We start from the raw sequence: 17468 nt of genomic DNA on the forward strand, positions 1-17468 counted from the left end.
TGCAGGCTGCCCCCACAGGAGCGGGTAAGGCTCAGCCCTATGTGGGGGCAGCCACAGGCTGGATCCAACCAGTTAGCTAGCTGGATCTGGCTCTATCCTCTTGGGACCACCCTGCAGGGAGTCAAGGCTACTGTGAGAATCCCCTCAGTGGCCTCTTCTCCAGACTAAATCAGCACAGCGCCCCCAGCCTCTCCTGTGCCCCAACCCGTTTTCACTGAACTACACCTGTCTATGCACCGGAGCCCTCCCAGTGCCCAAACGCCAAGGCCTGAGAGCAGGTGCAGGACGGACCTAAACCAGACCCAACTGCGGAACATAACCCACAAAACCAACGCCCACAGCATAACACACTCTACAGCCCTTTTAGCCGGAGGGAGCGAGAGCCAATCATCACCCACGCTCCTTGAAGGGCGGCAGCAGCAGCCAATCCGCGCCCTCCTTCCGCCTCCCGGAGGACTCAACAGCCAATCCCTGCCCTCGCTTGGTCTCCCTGAAGGAATGCTACCCACGCAGCATCGCCCTCTCTCCGCCTCCCTGGAGCGGCAGCGAATCTCCGTCCTCTCCGGAGCCCGGCAGCAGCCAATCCCGGCCCTCTCTCCTCCTCCTCGAAGAATACCCACCCAGCCTCGGCCGCTCCCCGGCTCCCTGAAGGACAGTCACGGCAGCCAATCCCCGCTCGCCTCCGCCTTTGTGGAAGGATGCCACTGCTCCTTGGACGACCCAATCCCCTTCTTCTGCCCGCCTCCCGGAAGACGCGGGCAGCCAATCCCTCCTCCCCCCCCGCTTCCTGGGGGAAGCCGCCAGCAGCACCTTCCGGTAGCACAGACGCCCCCATAGGCGGCCTTTTTTCCCTCATCCCTCCCCCCACCGCTCGTTACTCCCCCGCCTCGCTTGACGGCAGCATCGCGAAGTGGCGCGCTGCCGCTTTGCGGCCTGGCTCCGGAGCGGGGCGGCGCGGGAGCTGAATGCCCGGCGGCGGGGGCAGCCCGGCGCCCTGCTCGCAGCTGGGCGCGGAGGCGGCGCCCGGGGAAGCGGCGGCGGCGGCCGCGGGCGGCGGCAGGATGAGCTTGTCGCCGAAGGAATTGTCGAGCCTGCTGAGCATCGTGTCGGAGGAGGCGGGCGGCAGCTCGTTCGAGGGGCTCTCGGGCGCCTTCCACCACTACTTCGGCAAGGCCGAGCACTTCCGCCTGGGCTCGGCGCTTGTGCTGCTGCTCCAGCAGCCCGACCTGCTGCCCAGCCCGCCGCAGCGCCTCACCGCGCTCTACCTACTCTGGGAGATGTACCGCACCGAGCCGCTGGCCGCCAACCCCTTTGCCGCCGTCTTCGCGCACCTGCTCAACCCCGCGCCCGAGCGTGGCGGCGAGGCCGAGCGCACCCCGCTCTCCGGTACCAAGACCGGCCCCATCCCCTTTTCCCCCTGCTCTGGCACCGCCTTCCTCCTCCCGGGCTGGGGGCGGGGCTGGGACTCAGGGTGGTCTCAAAGGTTCCAGCGTTCCAGACACTTGCTTTCAATGGGACCAGGACCGGCCCCATCCCCCTTTTCTCCCTGCTGCAGCACCACCACCTTTCTCCTCCCAGACTGGGAGTGGGGCAGGCCTTGGCATCCCCTACTAGGATTGGGCTCAGCCCGAGCACCCTATCCCCTGCTCTAGTGCTGCCTGTTGCTGGTTCCAACCCCCACCCCTAGCATTTCAGCCACCTTCTCCCACTGGGACCAGGACTAGCCCCCGTCTCCCCCTGCTCCAGCCGCTGTGCGTCTTCTCTGGGACTGGGGATGGTCCTGGCAGCCATCCTATCCTCTTCTCCCCTCCCCCTCAACTCTTCAGCCACTGATTCCCACTAGGATTACAATTGTTGCACTGAGATGAGAAGCACCGCAGCTATGGGTTTCTATTTGAAATTTATGGGCATGTCTCCATGAGCAAAAATGTGCATTTCCCCAGGGACCAATAGCAGCACTGCCACTGCTGGTTGTCCCCTGGCATGCCCCTAGACATACAGCAAATTGCCCCAGGTGGGGTAGGGGAAGCTGGGGCTGGCCCCAGCAACCTTACCTGGGGTGCTGGGTAGGGAGCTCCAGCAGCAGTCTGGGCACGCAGAGCTTGGCCAGCAACTGGAGTGTGGCTCTGGCTGGCCAGACTCCAGCATCTGGTAGGCCACATGTGCCACGCCACTATTTTTTGGTGCAGCTTTCTTTGGTACCAGGACTTCCCAGTGTCTCATTTTGCTGCTGTGCTGCATTTTGTGGCATGTAGATTACCATGCACTGCATGCATGTTGCAGTGTTTGAGGCTCTGTAAACTGCACGTTTCCACTTGGGATGTGGCCTCTGGATTTATCTTGAGTGGTTTGTAAACCTAATAGTGCTGATGTTGCAGGGCACCATGCACCATCCTTGAAAGGATCTCAAGGCATCCCAGGTTGAGAATCATTAACAGACCAATAATTGATAGTTGGTTGGCTTGTTAACCAAAAGCCCTTTTCAGGGGCTCAAGCCTGCCTACACCAGTGATACTTTTAAATATTGCTGTTTTTTTCACTGGCTGAGTAACCTGCCTTCAGCTCTTGAATGAACAAATGTTTTTGTTTTTTTTATAGTATGCTTTTAATACCCAAATGAGCTGTTTCATAGAAATAAAAAATGTAGGGCTGGAAAAAGGACCTCTGGAGGTCATCTAGTCTAAACCTTTGCCTGAGGCAGGATCATCCTTATTCAAACCATCCTATACAAATCCATTGCCTAACACAGATTTATTTCAGAAAATGCTTTCTTCAAAATGATTAGGATGCTTAACCACATTTAATGCATTATATGAAAACTATTCATAACAATTTTGCAGCTGTCACCTGGCCCTGCCAATGGTAAGTCTGTGCAGTGGCAGTCGGTGGAGAGCGCTGCTTTTCAGAGGGCATGCGAATTTCTTGTGTCGCATCCCTCCCCAGCTGCGGACTTCACAAATTAATTTCAGGTTGCTTACCAGTACAGCAGTGATCTGTGTGACTACTGGGAATGCTGTCTGGTTGGCATGCCCTTCAGTAAAGAGTGTTTGTAATATGCTTCATGGTCATAAAATGTTTTTCATATATTCTTAATTTACTTCAAATGGTTTCTAGGCTACGAAAGCTACCAGGTTTCCACTAAGTCATTACCATACAAGTCATTAGTAATGGAAGCCATTTTAATTTTCAGAGCACAATTGGGGTCCTCTTAAAAAATGATGGTCCCTGTTTTAGAAATAAAAATAGGTTGTTGAGCATTATTAGGACCCCTCCCCCCATTTAATATATTAAACTACAGATATTGCAGTGACTAACTCTTTCTGTTGTTTAGGCTAGTGATAAGCCATTAGGAAATCTTAAATCCAGACAAATGGACATGCTCAAAACCAGAATAAAAACATTGCCTGTCCACTAATTTTATCCTGTGACTGTGTTTTAAGAGCCTGTTTTCAGTATTGTCGTGTATCTCGGAAGTATTTGATTCAATTGAATTAACATAATGGCACAACTCGGGTATCTTAGTGGTAGCTCGATTCATGCCTTTAATATTAGTGTTGCTTTTCCTATATGAAGTTTACCAAAGGGAGAATATTATTTGCTGTTGTACAGTAAGTGAGGAGAACTCTTTTATATTTTTTCTTTTCCTGTTTGGTTTTTCCCACAGGTTTCTTACCTCCCATAACTCCCTCAGAAAAATTCTTTCTTTCCCAACTGATGTTGGCACCACCTAGGGAACTCTTCAAAAAGACTCCTCGTCAGATTGCCTCACTGGATGTAGGAAGCATGGCCCAGTCGGTAGATATAAGTGGACTTCAGCTAGCACTAGCAGGTAAGAAACAAACTGTTTTAGCCATGCCCTGGCTGTTTAAGAACTGATTTATGTTTTTTGCCACATGTTAATTAAATAAGGTTTTGTGTTAAAATGGATAGAGCTACAATTCTGAGTAATACAAACTTCAGACATGAAGCATCTTTTAGGGTGTTGCTATGTCTAAAGAACCAGTTTTATATTTGGATTGTTCTTGTTTCTTAGGTCAGGGAGAACTTTTATAGAACACAAAAGCCTTTACATTTGATACTTTGTTTCTACTGTCACAACATTTTTTTTCATTTCTTTCCAGTGTTGCAGATATCGGTGAATGTATGATAATTATAAGAAATGCTTAGAGTTATGACCAAAGCTATAACTGCTGCTTCAATCAAATGTTCGCTTTTATAAAAGTGATATTTCAGTTCTTATTAATGGTTCACTGTTGGGAAAGCTTACTTGGTTGCTTGTATCATTAAAACGTTAAGAGTGATGGTTATGTATGATTTGGGAAGATAAGGGGCGTCTAAGGGGTTTTAGAAGAAGCTTGGGACATCTAGATCAGTGATGCTCACCTTTCTGGCCCTGCAGGCCAAATGGGTGACATGGGGCTGGTGTGCAGCCCCCCCCTACTGCCAGCAAATTTTCAGATTCATGTGCTGAATTGTATGGCCCTGTGAGCTGGATCTGGCTCAGAGGCTGGAGGTTGAGCACTACTGTCTAGATTGATATTGGTGATCATTTCATTTCAGAGCCCTTCCCTCTGAGGACTGCCTTAATTGGATTTTACTGAATATCTTTTGTGAATGCTGAATTTTGTTTTGTTCTCTCCCCCCCTGCCCCTCCCCCCCCCAAGCTATTGTGAGTGCCTAAACTTAATTAAACCTTTAAATAGGCTGGCTTTTTATAAGGGCTGAATATACCTGCCCTTCAAAAATTAGTTCTCATTAAAAAATTTGCCAGGTGGGGACCCCAGAAACAAGTGTTGTACAAAATGGCATCTTGAAAAGTAACTATGTTAATCAATATGTAGTGGTTACCAAAATAAATAAAGGAGCATAATTAACTTGGCTGTATAAACCAAATTAGTTGCATCAAGACCTGATGAAAACTCATGCATGGACTTTAGAATTCCTCTCTGATTTGATAGTTTCTCACAGTTTGTCTCGTTTCTGGAATAAAAGTCTGATATTTCTACGTGTCATCTTAAGGCAACTCCTCTTCTCATCACTAGGAGATGAAGTTTGGTTTTCCTGCTTCTTCATTACTATGCCATTTTTCTAAAACTAATTGTTCAATCCACAAAATATAAATACTGCAAACAAAGGTTTAAACTTAAAAACTATTAATGTGTGAGCTCTAAGTCTTGATGGCCTTTGTAAAGATGTTGTCCCTGAAATAGATGGTTGGACTGGTCAAAATAAGATGGCTTGTACCTGTTCTAGAGTGTACCTATTCAAATGCATGCTTTTTTGATCACTTAAAAATTTTCCATTAGAACAGGGATCCTGAGCTTTGAAGCTCATAAGGGAAGGATAGTATCTCCTGTTTTCTAATATCTGGTCCAAGGCATACTTTGAGTTAGACTCAGAAGTTCAATATGAATAATTTGACTTGTAACCATGATTCTTTTTTGAAGAGCAGGATATTAGAGATAATTGAGTGTTAGACCTTTGTGGAACCTTTTTTTTTCCTGGTTTGGTCTTAAGGTAAAGCTGGTGCGTACAGAATAACTTAAAAATGTAAGCTGTTTGTTTCTTCAATTCTGCATTTCTCTACTCAGTGATTCTGACAAAAATGTCTTCAGATGATTGTGCGAAAAAGGCAGTATTTTGCCAGAATATTTCCCTATTTCAGATTTATTTATATGACAAAACTAGTTTGGATTTAAGGGTAGCTGGCTGGTAGCAAAAGCTGAATTTTCCAGTACAATACAGCATCCTCCTTGAGGAATCCAAAGAAGTTTCCTGTAACTTACAAATAGGGGGAAAATGGCACTGCAGTAGATCTCCAGTAACTGTTTACTTTTAAATAGCTTTAAGTGGCGTGGTGCAAGGAGCTTGCCTTCTTTCTCCTATATAAAGTCATCTTATTGACGCTTCTGATATGGATTTATGTATATCTAATCCCAAGGGACTGACCTGGCCCCGGTCCTATAATTTGTCATTTAAAATTAGACCATTGTGTCCATTTAAACGTCACAAAGTTAAGGCTCTGTGAGAGAGCCAGCGTGGTTGTTTGTGTTAACTGAATTGCAGGATCAGGGCCTTGTAGACTTTGCCCATTTACTAAATCTGAGGCTGCTTGGAAATTGATGGATTGCAAAGCAAATGGGTTGTAGTTGATCAGGTGTGGACTAAGTTCCAGACTACAGTGCTATTAAGCTGAAATGATGCACCAAATGCAGTTGAGGTTTAGAAGCTATATTTGGCTTGGATTAATTATATAGCGTAAGGGTTAATTAAAAATATTCCAAAATCCTTTTTCCCTCCCAGGACAGAGGGGAAACATTTTGTTTTTACTTTCTTTTACTTAAACAGTTTACAAGATTTTTTTTTTTTGATTTGGAATTTTTTTTTCAGTCAAGCGTCTTGGAAAATGCTAAAGAAGCAATTAGGTATGCATTATGTATTCTTGAGGGGGGAAGAAAACCTAATAAGCAGATAGTCTCAGTGAAATTAAATAGTCAGGTAAAATAAAGTAAAATAAAAATACTTGGTAAATTTAATGGTTTGGGATTTCTCCTTTGCTTTCATGGCAAAAGGTGGATTCCTGCCCTTGTGCCATCCATAGAAAACAAGCCTGAAATGTTCCCAAGAGAGGCCGCAGTTAAAGGAGAGAATTGTTTTTGACCAGGTATTTAACATTTTGACAAAAGCTTCGTTTAGAATCCCGAACACCAGATAATTAGGGTCCTATCACATGTAGCTGGAAGGTAAACTCCTGCACACAGAGCTGTGCTTAGTATGTAACCTACCAAGTTCTAAGACAATTAAGTTGGCTGAAGGTAGAGGCAGAAGACATGCTCATTAATCTTTTTATTAAAAAACCGAAGTAGTAGTTTAAATTAAAACTGGGGACTCTTTGAGGCCAAAACATTAGCTGTCGTAACTTTTATTTCAGGCTTCTAATTCACTTGCATCAGAATTGTGGAGCACTGCTTGTGGAAAAAAAACTTCAAAGAGTGAAAGCTCCCTAGGTAACTGAATACAATGGCCAATTTAGATTCTGTCTCTGAGCAGAACTTTAACTATGTTTTAGTTGGGCTCAGATCCACAAAGGGGATTCAGTATGATAATACTGAGGATCCCTGTACTGTGCTCCACAAGTAGAATTTAGAACCCCAAGTTATGTGCTGAGGTTCCTATTCAGCAACTATTTTATGGAAGGTAGTGCACTTGAATAGAGGATGCTCTGAGTAGCTAGTAGGAAATGTTAAAGAGGCACCTTTCTATTTCATAGATTTCATAGACGTTAGGGCTGGAAAGGACCTCGAAGATCATCAAGTCCAGCCCCCTGTCCAGGGGCAGGAAGTCAGCTAGGGTCAGAGGATCCCAGCAAGATAAGCATCCAAGCATTTCTTGAATTAATCCAAAGTAGGTGCCTGCATCACTTCTGGAGGGAGTCTATTCCAAGTCCTGGGGGCTTAGACCATAAATAAATTTTTCCTTATGTCCAGCCTAAAATGGTCTTGTGAGAGTTTATGACCATTGGTCCTTGTTTTACCTTGGGGCGCTTTGGTGAAAAGACATTCTCCCAGATCTTGATGTACACCGCTTATGTACTTATAAGCAGCCACCAGGTCCCCCCGAGCCTGCATTTTTCCAGGCTGAAGAGTCCCATAACTCTCAGCTTGTCTTTATACGGCCTGTTCTCTTGCTCTCTGATCATGCATGTGGCTCTCCTCTGGACTCTCTCAAGCTTCTTGACATCCTTCTTGAATTGCAGAGCCCAGAATTTGATGCAGTACTCCAGCTGCGGCCTCACCAAGGCTGAGTACAGCGAGAGGATTGCATCCTGAGATTTGCTTGAGAAGCATCTATAGATGCAAGCCAGGGTTTTGTTAGTTTTACCAGATGCAACGTCGCATTGGCGTGACCCCCAAGTGTCTTTCAGCAGTGGTGCTAGGAAGCATAGCACTGCCGAGCCTGTGCTATTAGACGCAAGTCATTTGCAAGTCTGAGATTTGCATGCCCAAACCGTCTAGCATGTAAGTACCTACATTGTCTCTATGGTCAGAGCAGGAGGGAATGGTCATATTGGGGCCCATGTTTTATATAATAACATAGGGTAGAAATGGATGTTTCCTCATATAATATTTGTGCTGCCATAAGACATCTTAAAGTGGTGCAAATGGCAAGCAAATAGACATCCCTACCCTTTGTTGCACCACATCTCAGGATGCCTCTGTAAGCAGGGAAAGTTGGGGTTCCCTGCTTATGCAGACTTTCCCCCGGGATCTCCAGTGGCGCATTCCCATAAATGGGGAAATCCTTTACAGGTTCTAGCGATGTCTGTTTTTACCATTACCGTGTCGAGCAAAACATTTATAGAGTAAGAGGGTGGTTGAGAAGGAGTATGGTTGTGACCTCGGGATGAGGACAATGTAGGGACTGCTAGTTGGTTCAATAAAAGATGTTGCCCACAAACACTCTTACTTCATGTAGGTACTACGTATGCATTTTTGTCATTAAGGAATCATTGGATAAAATATTCACGCTTCACTGGGGAATAAAACTCAGGACTCTGATGCTGCATCAAGTGCTCTTAACACCGGCCTTCAGTTTTTCATCATGCAGGGAAAAAAAATCCGCATCACACTTATAGACTCAGCAGTGCTATGCTTGCTGGCACCAAAACTGAGAGAGACTTGGGGGTCATGATTGACAACAAGATGAACACGTGTTGTCAGTGTGATACTGCAGCTGGCAAAGCAAACAGAACTCTAGCTTGCATCTCAAGCAAGACCCAGGACGTCATCCTCCTGCTGTATTCGGATTTGGTGAGGCTGCAGCTAGAGTACTGCATCCAATTCTGGGCTCCGCAGTTTAGGAAGGATGTAGAGGAGCTTGAAAGAGTCTGGAGGAGAGCCACGTGCATGATCAGAGGGCAAGAGAACAGGCCTTATGAAGACAGGCTGCAAGCTATGGGACTCCTTAGCCTGGAGAAGTGCAGGCTCAGGGGTGACTTGGTGGCAGCCTATAAGTACATAAAGGGTGTGCATCAGGATCTTGGTGAACTCCTGTTCACCAGAGCACCCCAAGGGATGACAAGGTCCAATATCACAAACTCCTGCAAGACCATTTTAGGCTGAACATAATGAAAAACTTCTTTACTGTCTGAGCCCCCAAGACCTGGAATAGACTGCCCCCAGAGGTGGTGCAAGCACCTTCTCTGGACACTTTTAAGAAACATTTGGATGCTTATCTTGCTGGGATCCTTTGACCCTAGCTGACTTCCTGCCGCTTAGGCAGGGGGCTGGACCCAATTTCACAAGATCCCTTCTAGCCCTAATATCTATGAAATCTCTTTGTTCCCATGAATCTTGCATTTTTGGCTGTACAGTGGTCATGTCAACAAGAGGAGCAAAAGGTGACCTGTCCCAATGTACTCTCTAGGAAGGGAGAGCGCAAATGTGAGCATGAGTCCCCTCAGGCAGCAGAAGACCTAGCATGTAGTCCAACCCTTAGGCTAAAATGTAAAATGTGGACTTTTCGAGCCCTGTTTGGAATGGAAGCATTCCTACCTGCTTGGCTTTTGGTTGAGCTCGGTGCCATCAGTGTGTTAAGCATGCCTTCCTTTCCCCCACCCCTTTTTGGCCCCCACAGACTTACCAGCTCTAAGCTTCCAGGCAATGGATTGGTATTGGCTGATATATTGGCTGGTTAATCATCAGCCATCAGTACTGGCCCAGAAAATCTTCATTGGTACACACCTATCATAAATTGTCTTTACTTTTTAGCCAGTTCTTCAATAACCTGAGTATTTATTGAATTTAGTAACATTACATAACTTGTTTCTTATGTTGTATAAATTAGTTTTTAAATAGGCTGACCATACATCCCAGTTTGTCTGGGACAGTCCCAGATTTCATAGGCCATCCTGGCTGATAGGTGAAAGTTGAAACAAAAGTCCTGAAATTGGCTGCTGTGGGCAGAGGTGTGGGGTGCAGTTTGGTGCGGAGGCAGAGGAGCAGCGTGAAGCAGGTGGGCAGGGCAGGCACCATTGCTGCCACCCACACATCTGGCCTGGCTCCTCTAGAACAGTAGCTGGAGGCAGGGGGCAGGGTGGGCTGGGCACTGCTCCAGCCTGCCTGTTTGCCTTGCTCCTGTGCAACAGCAGCAGCAGTGGTGCCTGCCTGCCGCACTGTGCTGCTCTGCCTCCCTGACTGACTGCACCCCATGTCCCTGCCCCATCTGCCTCTGCCAGTAGCAGCACTGCTGGGGGCGTGGAAAGGGATGGGGATGGGAATGGACTGATGAACACCATGTCCCAGATGTCCTGGTTACTATAATATGGTTACTTTACCTTTTAAAAGAACACTGGGCTTCCCAGAAATTCTTACTTCTTGTTGTCCAGATAGTGCAACTAGAACTGAACCTGAATCATTTAACTGTTGAGCACTAAAACACTTGTTTTGCTTCATGGGGAGATGGTGGGGAGGAGAAATAACATAGTCTTGATAGCAGATGGGGAAGTAGCTTATACAATGCTACCAGAATGTGGTATATGCTATGAAAAAACTTGGACTTTTGATTTAGTTTCACATATGGTTCTCTATAGATTCTGAAAGTGTGCATTTTTTTTTTCATACAATATGAGGGGAAAAAAATGCTTGGAAAACCACAAATTGGCATCTGGTCTGACAAGAAGTAGTGTCTGACATTGCTTATAATTGATCTTTTGAAGTTGACTAGAACAGGGGTTCTGACTCTCCCCATAGTCCAGATTTGTGTTAGAATAGTCTCACAAACTCTTATTCATAATTGTTGCACCTCTCCCATTTGAAATTATGTAATGTCTTTGTGACAACAACAGCAGTTTTTTATGTGGAGAATATTGAAGAACTGTTTGTCTATACTTCCAGCTGCTGCACAAGGAGGACTAACCAGCCAACATCCTTGCATCTGAGTGCTTGCTCCAGGGACCCCCCAAATTTAAAACCCTAAGAGATTTCATGTTAACACTTTCTGGTTTAAGGCAGTGCTGTTGAAAAGCTCAGATTGCCTCACTACTTTTAGTATTCCTGACACTTCTGTTTTGACTTTATACTCTAACACTCCCAACTGAAAACTGTTTTTCAGAGCGTCAGTCTGAGTTGCCAACACAAAGCAAAGCCAGCTTCCCCAGCATTCTCAGCGATCCTGACCCAGATTCCTCAAATTCTGGGTTTGACAGCTCTGTTGCCTCGCAGATCACAGAAGCTTTAGTGAGTGGACCAAAACCACCTATAGAAAGTATGTATCATTGTTTGAATGTCAGATTTCTATAACCTCTAGTATAGTTATTTGATTGTGTTGTCTCAGATTGTCAATCTTTAGAGTGACTTACTGAGCAAGACTTGGCATTGCAGCTTGGGTATTATTGGGGCACCAAATAGGTCTGTGTTTTGTTGCAGGTTTACAGTTGTCTGCAAATAAGAGGTCTATGGATAATCTCATCTAATTACTTCATACTTTGAATGTGGAAGATTATTTCTAGATTTCAAAGGGAGAAGATTCTTTGCTAGGTGGTTCATCTTAGTGCAGGTGAAAACACAGCTTTTTTTTCATTGGTCACTCACTGCAGATCACCCTCCAAAATGCAATTCAAGTTTATGAATTATGGTTGGTGTACATGTGCCCCAGACACAAAACTAGATTCTTTGGCTATCAGTTCTGTTAGAGCCAGGTATGCATGGCTAATCTCTTCCTGTTCCTGTTCAGGTTGAAATGGCATTCACCTTCCCTCTTATTTCCTGTGGTGTCAAGATGGAACCTAGAAATGTCCAATTGGCTAGACTCTACTGTTCTCTAATTCTTTCAGTCTTCCAAATTCTGTAATCATCCATGTCTTGTGTTGTCTCTGTAATCAGCCCTGCCATTTAAATAGTCTTAAGTGTGTTTCCCTTTCTGGAGGATCTCTACTTGACTTCAAGGAGAATATATACATTTCCTGTACAGTCCACGCATGGTGCTATAGAGAGACCAGGCAGAGGTCAGCCATCCCATGAGGACTGATAATGGTCCATTCCAGTCTAGTTGTTTCATGGGCCATCTATAGCAGGATTCATCAGATGTCTCTTGTGCATGCTGACCAGTTAGACTTATATTTGGGATCTCAGCATGGTCCTTCTGCAGGTTATTGAACCTTCCTTCAGGCTTTTACCAGCATTCCTTATTCTGCTTTTCTAACAAGGTAATCATGCTAGTTGCCATTATATCGCTTGGGAAGGTTGCTCATGTTCAAGCCCTCCTGGCTGGAATTCATCATTCCTTAGGGGCATGCTGGTGATAAAGCTGAATTCCAGGTTCATTCCTAAAGTAATTCCAGAATTCCTTCTGAACTAATCAGTCACCTCAGTAGTCTCCTTGCAACAACATGCTGCTTCTCCAGAGTTTATTCTTTCACAGCTTTATCTTGCAGAGGTTGGGACCTCTTTGTGAACATATCAGGTGCCTGGAAAGCCCAGGTGATCTGATGCCAGTAACTTTCCAAGTGGATCATTCAGTGCCCCTTCACTTGCTACCAAGGATCTGAGCCCCCCTCTATTTAGGCATGCACCACTAGAGCATAAGCAACTTTGTTGGCTTGCTACTGAAATATACCAATTCTTGAGATATGTAAAGCATCCTTGCAAAGCAGATCTTGACATTCATTAAACACTATGCTCTTAACATTGCAGAAAATACCAAATTTAGAAGAACATTATTGCAGTCCTTACCTATCTGACCAGCTGTGCATCCTCATTCCATTTTCTAGAGGATGCTACAAGTAGGATTTGTGCTGCTTGCATGTTACTTGACATAGTAACGCTGGTTCCTCAGGGTGTTGCAGTTCATGGATTCCAAAACCTATTCTCCATCCCTGCTTTTTGGAATCCCTAGGTCTCAGGGAATTCAGACTGAAGGAACCAAGGGAGGGTCAAGGCAGCTTAACCCTTCGTGCCATTGTACAAAAGCATAAGGACCAGGATGGACCCTGCTAACTAACAGAAATTGGCCTTGTTTGCATGTGCTCTGTTTGCTCCTTTTGCAGGATCTGCCCCAGCTAACAGATCCCAATGAACCTCAGTGGTGCTGGTGATTTGATAGTAGCTTGCCATTCAAATTGAATCCCAGAGCATTGTCAGGCAGGTGTGTGTGACCAGCTGTCATGACTACATGTGTGTGGGGTGGGGAAAGGACCATTTACAGCATGGATATATTCACCCTTTTTAAATAAAGTTATTTTAGCCAAGTTCTAAAACAATTCACCTCTTTAGTCTTTTCTCTAGAGGAAATCTTCACAAAACTGTCTTCCAGGTCACTTTCGACCAGAATTTATCCGGCCACCACCTCCACTCCATATTTGTGAGGATGAACTGGCTTGGCTAAACCCAATAGAGCCGGATCATACAATTCAATGGGATAAGTCGATGTGCGTTAAAAACAGCACTGGAGTAGAAATCAAAAGAATCATGGCTAAGGCTTTCAAAAGTCCCTTGTCTTCTCCACAGCAAACACAGGTGTGTATCATGTTCAGGTGTCTTCCTGTCTAATCCTTCCTGTGACTGTATCTTTGTATCTGAATTCTGGGATTTTTAGTATTTTTTTTTTTTTCCACTTGCTTCTAGGCAGATAATAAAAATATATGAAAAACTTGATGGGGAATGATGGGTGGAGATGGCAAATAACTGCCAGCTGAACAAAGGCTAAACTATATACTAAGTAGCATCATCAGTCTTTCCCTGATTAGAAAACAGCAATAATGCTGTTTTACGTTGGGTCAAGCCTTTCAATAGGATGGTTATTTAGAATCACCAAGGGCTTAATCTTACCAGTATTATTGACAGTTACTGCTGATTTGCATCCACTAACCTTGGTGATGCATAAGGAAGATGTTCACCATACAGCTTGTAGACTAACTAAATAACACAGCATAAGCTTTTGTGAACTTGAGCTCACTACTTCAGATGCTGTTCATCAGCGAGTGCAAATTTGCAGGAGTGTCTTTTTTTTTTAGCTGTAAGGTACAACTCCACCCTGCCTTCTGCCTGACTTCAGAGAGGCTAACTACCTCTCTCCACACAGCTGTCCCTTTCTGTATAAGACAACTTATCAAAGTTACTTTTAGCAGCTCAGGGAGCTTGCTATATGATTTGGAGAGGAAGTAAAACACTTTGATGCAAAAGAAAAATAATGTTTGGATGGTGTGGGTTGTATTTATTATTTTTATTATTATAATACAGGACTACTGTGTACCATACATTTCAAAACATAAAGGCTTTTTGTACACTTGCCTGCCCTAGTATTGAAATATAAGAAAGCAGATCTAAAATGTATAAAGAGTATTTAATCCAACTGGCTAGTTATTTTCCTCTAGTTTAGACAGGTGGTTGTTTTGGGTTGGTTGGCTGTTTGTTTCAATATACAGGATTTAATACGCACAAATTGGGTAGCTTTTTGTGTAAATAGTACTTTTGTGCAAGACAGAGCATGTTCAGAGACTCGTAACAAAATCCAGGCCTGGCTTCTGTTGCAAGTCACTGGGTCAGCTGAGTCCCAGTTCTGCATGGTGTGGTTATATACATACCTGGATTCCTGCATGTATGCCTATTAAGTTTAGAGGAAGACACAGCAAATATAATTAGTGAATCTCTAATTACTGTTAGCCATCTGATTAGACTGGCTGGAAAGGGGGAATTGTACAGGGGTTCACAATTTTAAAGTATGATAGAACTATCTATGAAATCTAATAAAATATATACATATTAGTTGTTTTTATAGTTACTTCATAAAAAATAATTTACTGCCTTGGTATGTGTACTAACATTTCGTTATTGCTAAATCTTCCTATCTTTTTTTCAAAATGTCACTATTTTGAAGTTTAGTCTTGTAAGGATTTTTAAATTTCTTGCTCATTATATTTTTGGCAGCCCAGATGTGTCTGGTCACCTTCCCAAAAGAAAAGGGGAAGGGAAAATCTTGGTTAAAAGCTAAAACCGTGTTAAACATAGAAAGATTGTAGGGATGGCATTAAATGGAAGGAATTGAAGTAAAGATTTAGCAAAACCTTAAGAAAAAAGCATTGGGGTACACAGCCTGTAATCAGTCCAACAGTTTCTAGCTGACCTACTCCAAATACCATTTGGTCACTACAGTTTGAGTTAAACTTAATTTTTTTCTCTCCTTGTAGCTTCTCGGAGAATTGGAAAAAGACCCGAAGCTAGTTTACCACATTGGCCTCACTCCTGCAAAGCTGCCTGACCTAGTGGAAAATAATCCTTTAGTTGCTATAGAAATGTTGCTCAAATTAATGCAGTCCAGTCAGATAACAGAGTATTTTTCTGTTTTGGTCAACATGGACATGTCATTACATTCAATGGAAGTTGTAAATCGGTAAGCGTTTTTCATCAAATCTATTCATGAGACTTTGCATTTAGAATACTCTTAAAAGGGCTCCTCTAAAAGGAAATGAAAGCAGAATCTTTGTCAGTGTATGGTGTTTGATTAATCATGGCTTTATCCACAATAATTCAGTAGCCTATGAAAGATGGTTAGTTTCCTTTTGCCCCGAGGCCACAAAAAAGCATCAAGAATTGAGGAAATGATTAATTGTCAATCATTGAAAGGTTGGCCTGAGAGTTTGTTCTTGGGCACAGATCAGGTGTTAAATTAGTCTTCCCAGCCCTTCAACACAAAACATGTCACTAACTGGAAGGGGGTTGTGTTAACCTGCCTGAGAACCCAGCTGAATTTATAGAAGCAGATTCACTAACAGTGAAATGAAGTGGTCTTGAATTGCCTGGCCTCTTGCCAAGAGTTCTTTGTTTCTATACTTGGAAATAGATGCATGCCAAGAGGCTGGGAAACCTTCTTTGAGTTCAGTGATATGAAGAGTATAATTTCTAACCAGTTCAAATAAATAAAAACACTTGCATGAAATGTCTCTAAAACAAATAAAGGCACTGTTTTATAGAAAATTTGCAGCTTGTCTTAAAACAAGGCTATCTGTAGTTGTGGCTTTGAATTTCATGCATGAAACTTCTCTGCTGTTTTGTCCTCCAGACCAGCATTTCACAGCCTGTGGTCCATGACCCAAAAGTGGGTCACATGAATATATGAAAGGGTTGCGAAGAAAAATGGATTAACAGACTTTAAAAATGGATTCTCCTTTAAAAGAGAAAAACGTGGGAAACTGGCTTTTCCCTCAAAGGCTAGCAGAGTTCCAGGTTGCAGGGGCTGCTTGGGGCTCCCAATGCCCTATGCTGGGGGGGGGGGGGTAGAGGTGGGGGGCTGCAGGTTGGGAGTAGAGAGGCATTGGGTCAGGGCTGGCCATTGATGTTCTACAAATGGGTCTGAGTACAAAACAGGTTGAGAACCACTGCTCCAGACTTTGAAGTCAGTCTTCAAGTTTTACATCCCAGCTCTGACTACAAACGTGTGTGTGTAAGTGACAGTTTCTTGTTCAAAACTAGTGTGATGCTCCACTGGAAGAGGTTCTGTTCCTTTGTGCTTTAAAGGAAAATAATGAAAAACAAAAGCAAGCTTAACAATGATAAACTTAGAACTCAGGGATCACCACCTGTGGCATGTGCCACAGATGACAAGAATAGCTTCTGCGTGTGGCACATTGGGGAGGCGGCAGGCAGTGCAGTGGCAGACAAGGCATGCAGTATAGGGGAGAGGTATGGAAAGTAGAGCTGCAGATCAAATGAGGAAAGGAGTTTGGAGTAGTACACAGCAAGGGTACAGAGCTGTATTTATGGCATATCTGCCAAAAAGATGGCCCTCCACTAATTTCACTTGGTTTCTATTTCCTATTTTATGTTGGCCTTGACAATGTATACGACAATGTCATTGTACACCTAAGAGTAAGCATCCCTTGTTAACGACTCACTTCATCTCCACAGTCCTTTAAATCAAATTCCTGCGTGTTTGCTTGCTTCCTAATAGCTCTACCTAGCTCACAGAAGTAGCCTGAATTGCAGTCAGCCAGTTTTTGAATAACAGCACTCCAGTCCCCTTCCTATATCTGATCAGCATATTTTCTAACCCTCTCCATCCAACTCCCAACCCCACGCTCCCTGCCTTACCTGCCACCATGCTGCCTGTGCCTTTCCTGATCTGCCACATATAGAATTCCCTTTCTGGTTTGGTAAATGCTGTGAATTAAATATTATTCATGAATCTGTTACAGAGTTGGATAAAGTAGTAGCATAAGGACTGAAATTTTAGGGTCTTTCAACTACTATGTTACCTTCCAGGTATTAGTTTCTCCCAATTAAGTTTTAGGTTGTGCTTGAAGCTGTCTAGAGTGGAGAAGTGGCACCATCTGCTCAACAAATCCATTAATTTGATGTGCATGGTAAAACGTAGCTGCACAGGGCTAACAGCAATTAAGACTAAGGAGCTAGGATCTATTTCAGCTTGTGTATCAGTAGTTCCAGTCAGCTATATGCAGTTATGATTTCATTGTG

General features: G+C 44.1%; 1 protein-coding gene across 2 annotated transcripts in view; it reads left to right on the forward strand.

The window, feature by feature from the left end:
- Positions 1 to 795: 795 nt before the first annotated feature.
- CNOT11 (CCR4-NOT transcription complex subunit 11) overlaps positions 796 to 17468 on the forward strand; it is a 34706-nt gene continuing 18033 nt past the window's right edge. Inside the window, exons 1-5 of one of the 2 annotated variants that reach the window (XM_090020570.1) lie at positions 796 to 1386; positions 3665 to 3829; positions 11113 to 11265; positions 13312 to 13514; positions 15185 to 15387. In XM_090020570.1, coding sequence (XP_089876696.1) covers positions 966 to 1386; positions 3665 to 3829; positions 11113 to 11265; positions 13312 to 13514; positions 15185 to 15387 — 1145 coding nt within the window. In that variant the 5' untranslated portion in view covers positions 796 to 965. The remainder of the gene's footprint in view (positions 1387 to 3664; positions 3830 to 11112; positions 11266 to 13311; positions 13515 to 15184; positions 15388 to 17468) is intronic. The other variant, XM_090020580.1, reaches the window with a different exon arrangement.

Source organism: Crocodylus siamensis, chromosome 1, assembly GCF_052110815.1.
Source record: "Crocodylus siamensis isolate JL-2025a chromosome 1, ASM5211081v1, whole genome shotgun sequence".
NCBI lineage: Eukaryota > Metazoa > Chordata > Crocodylia > Crocodylidae > Crocodylus > Crocodylus siamensis.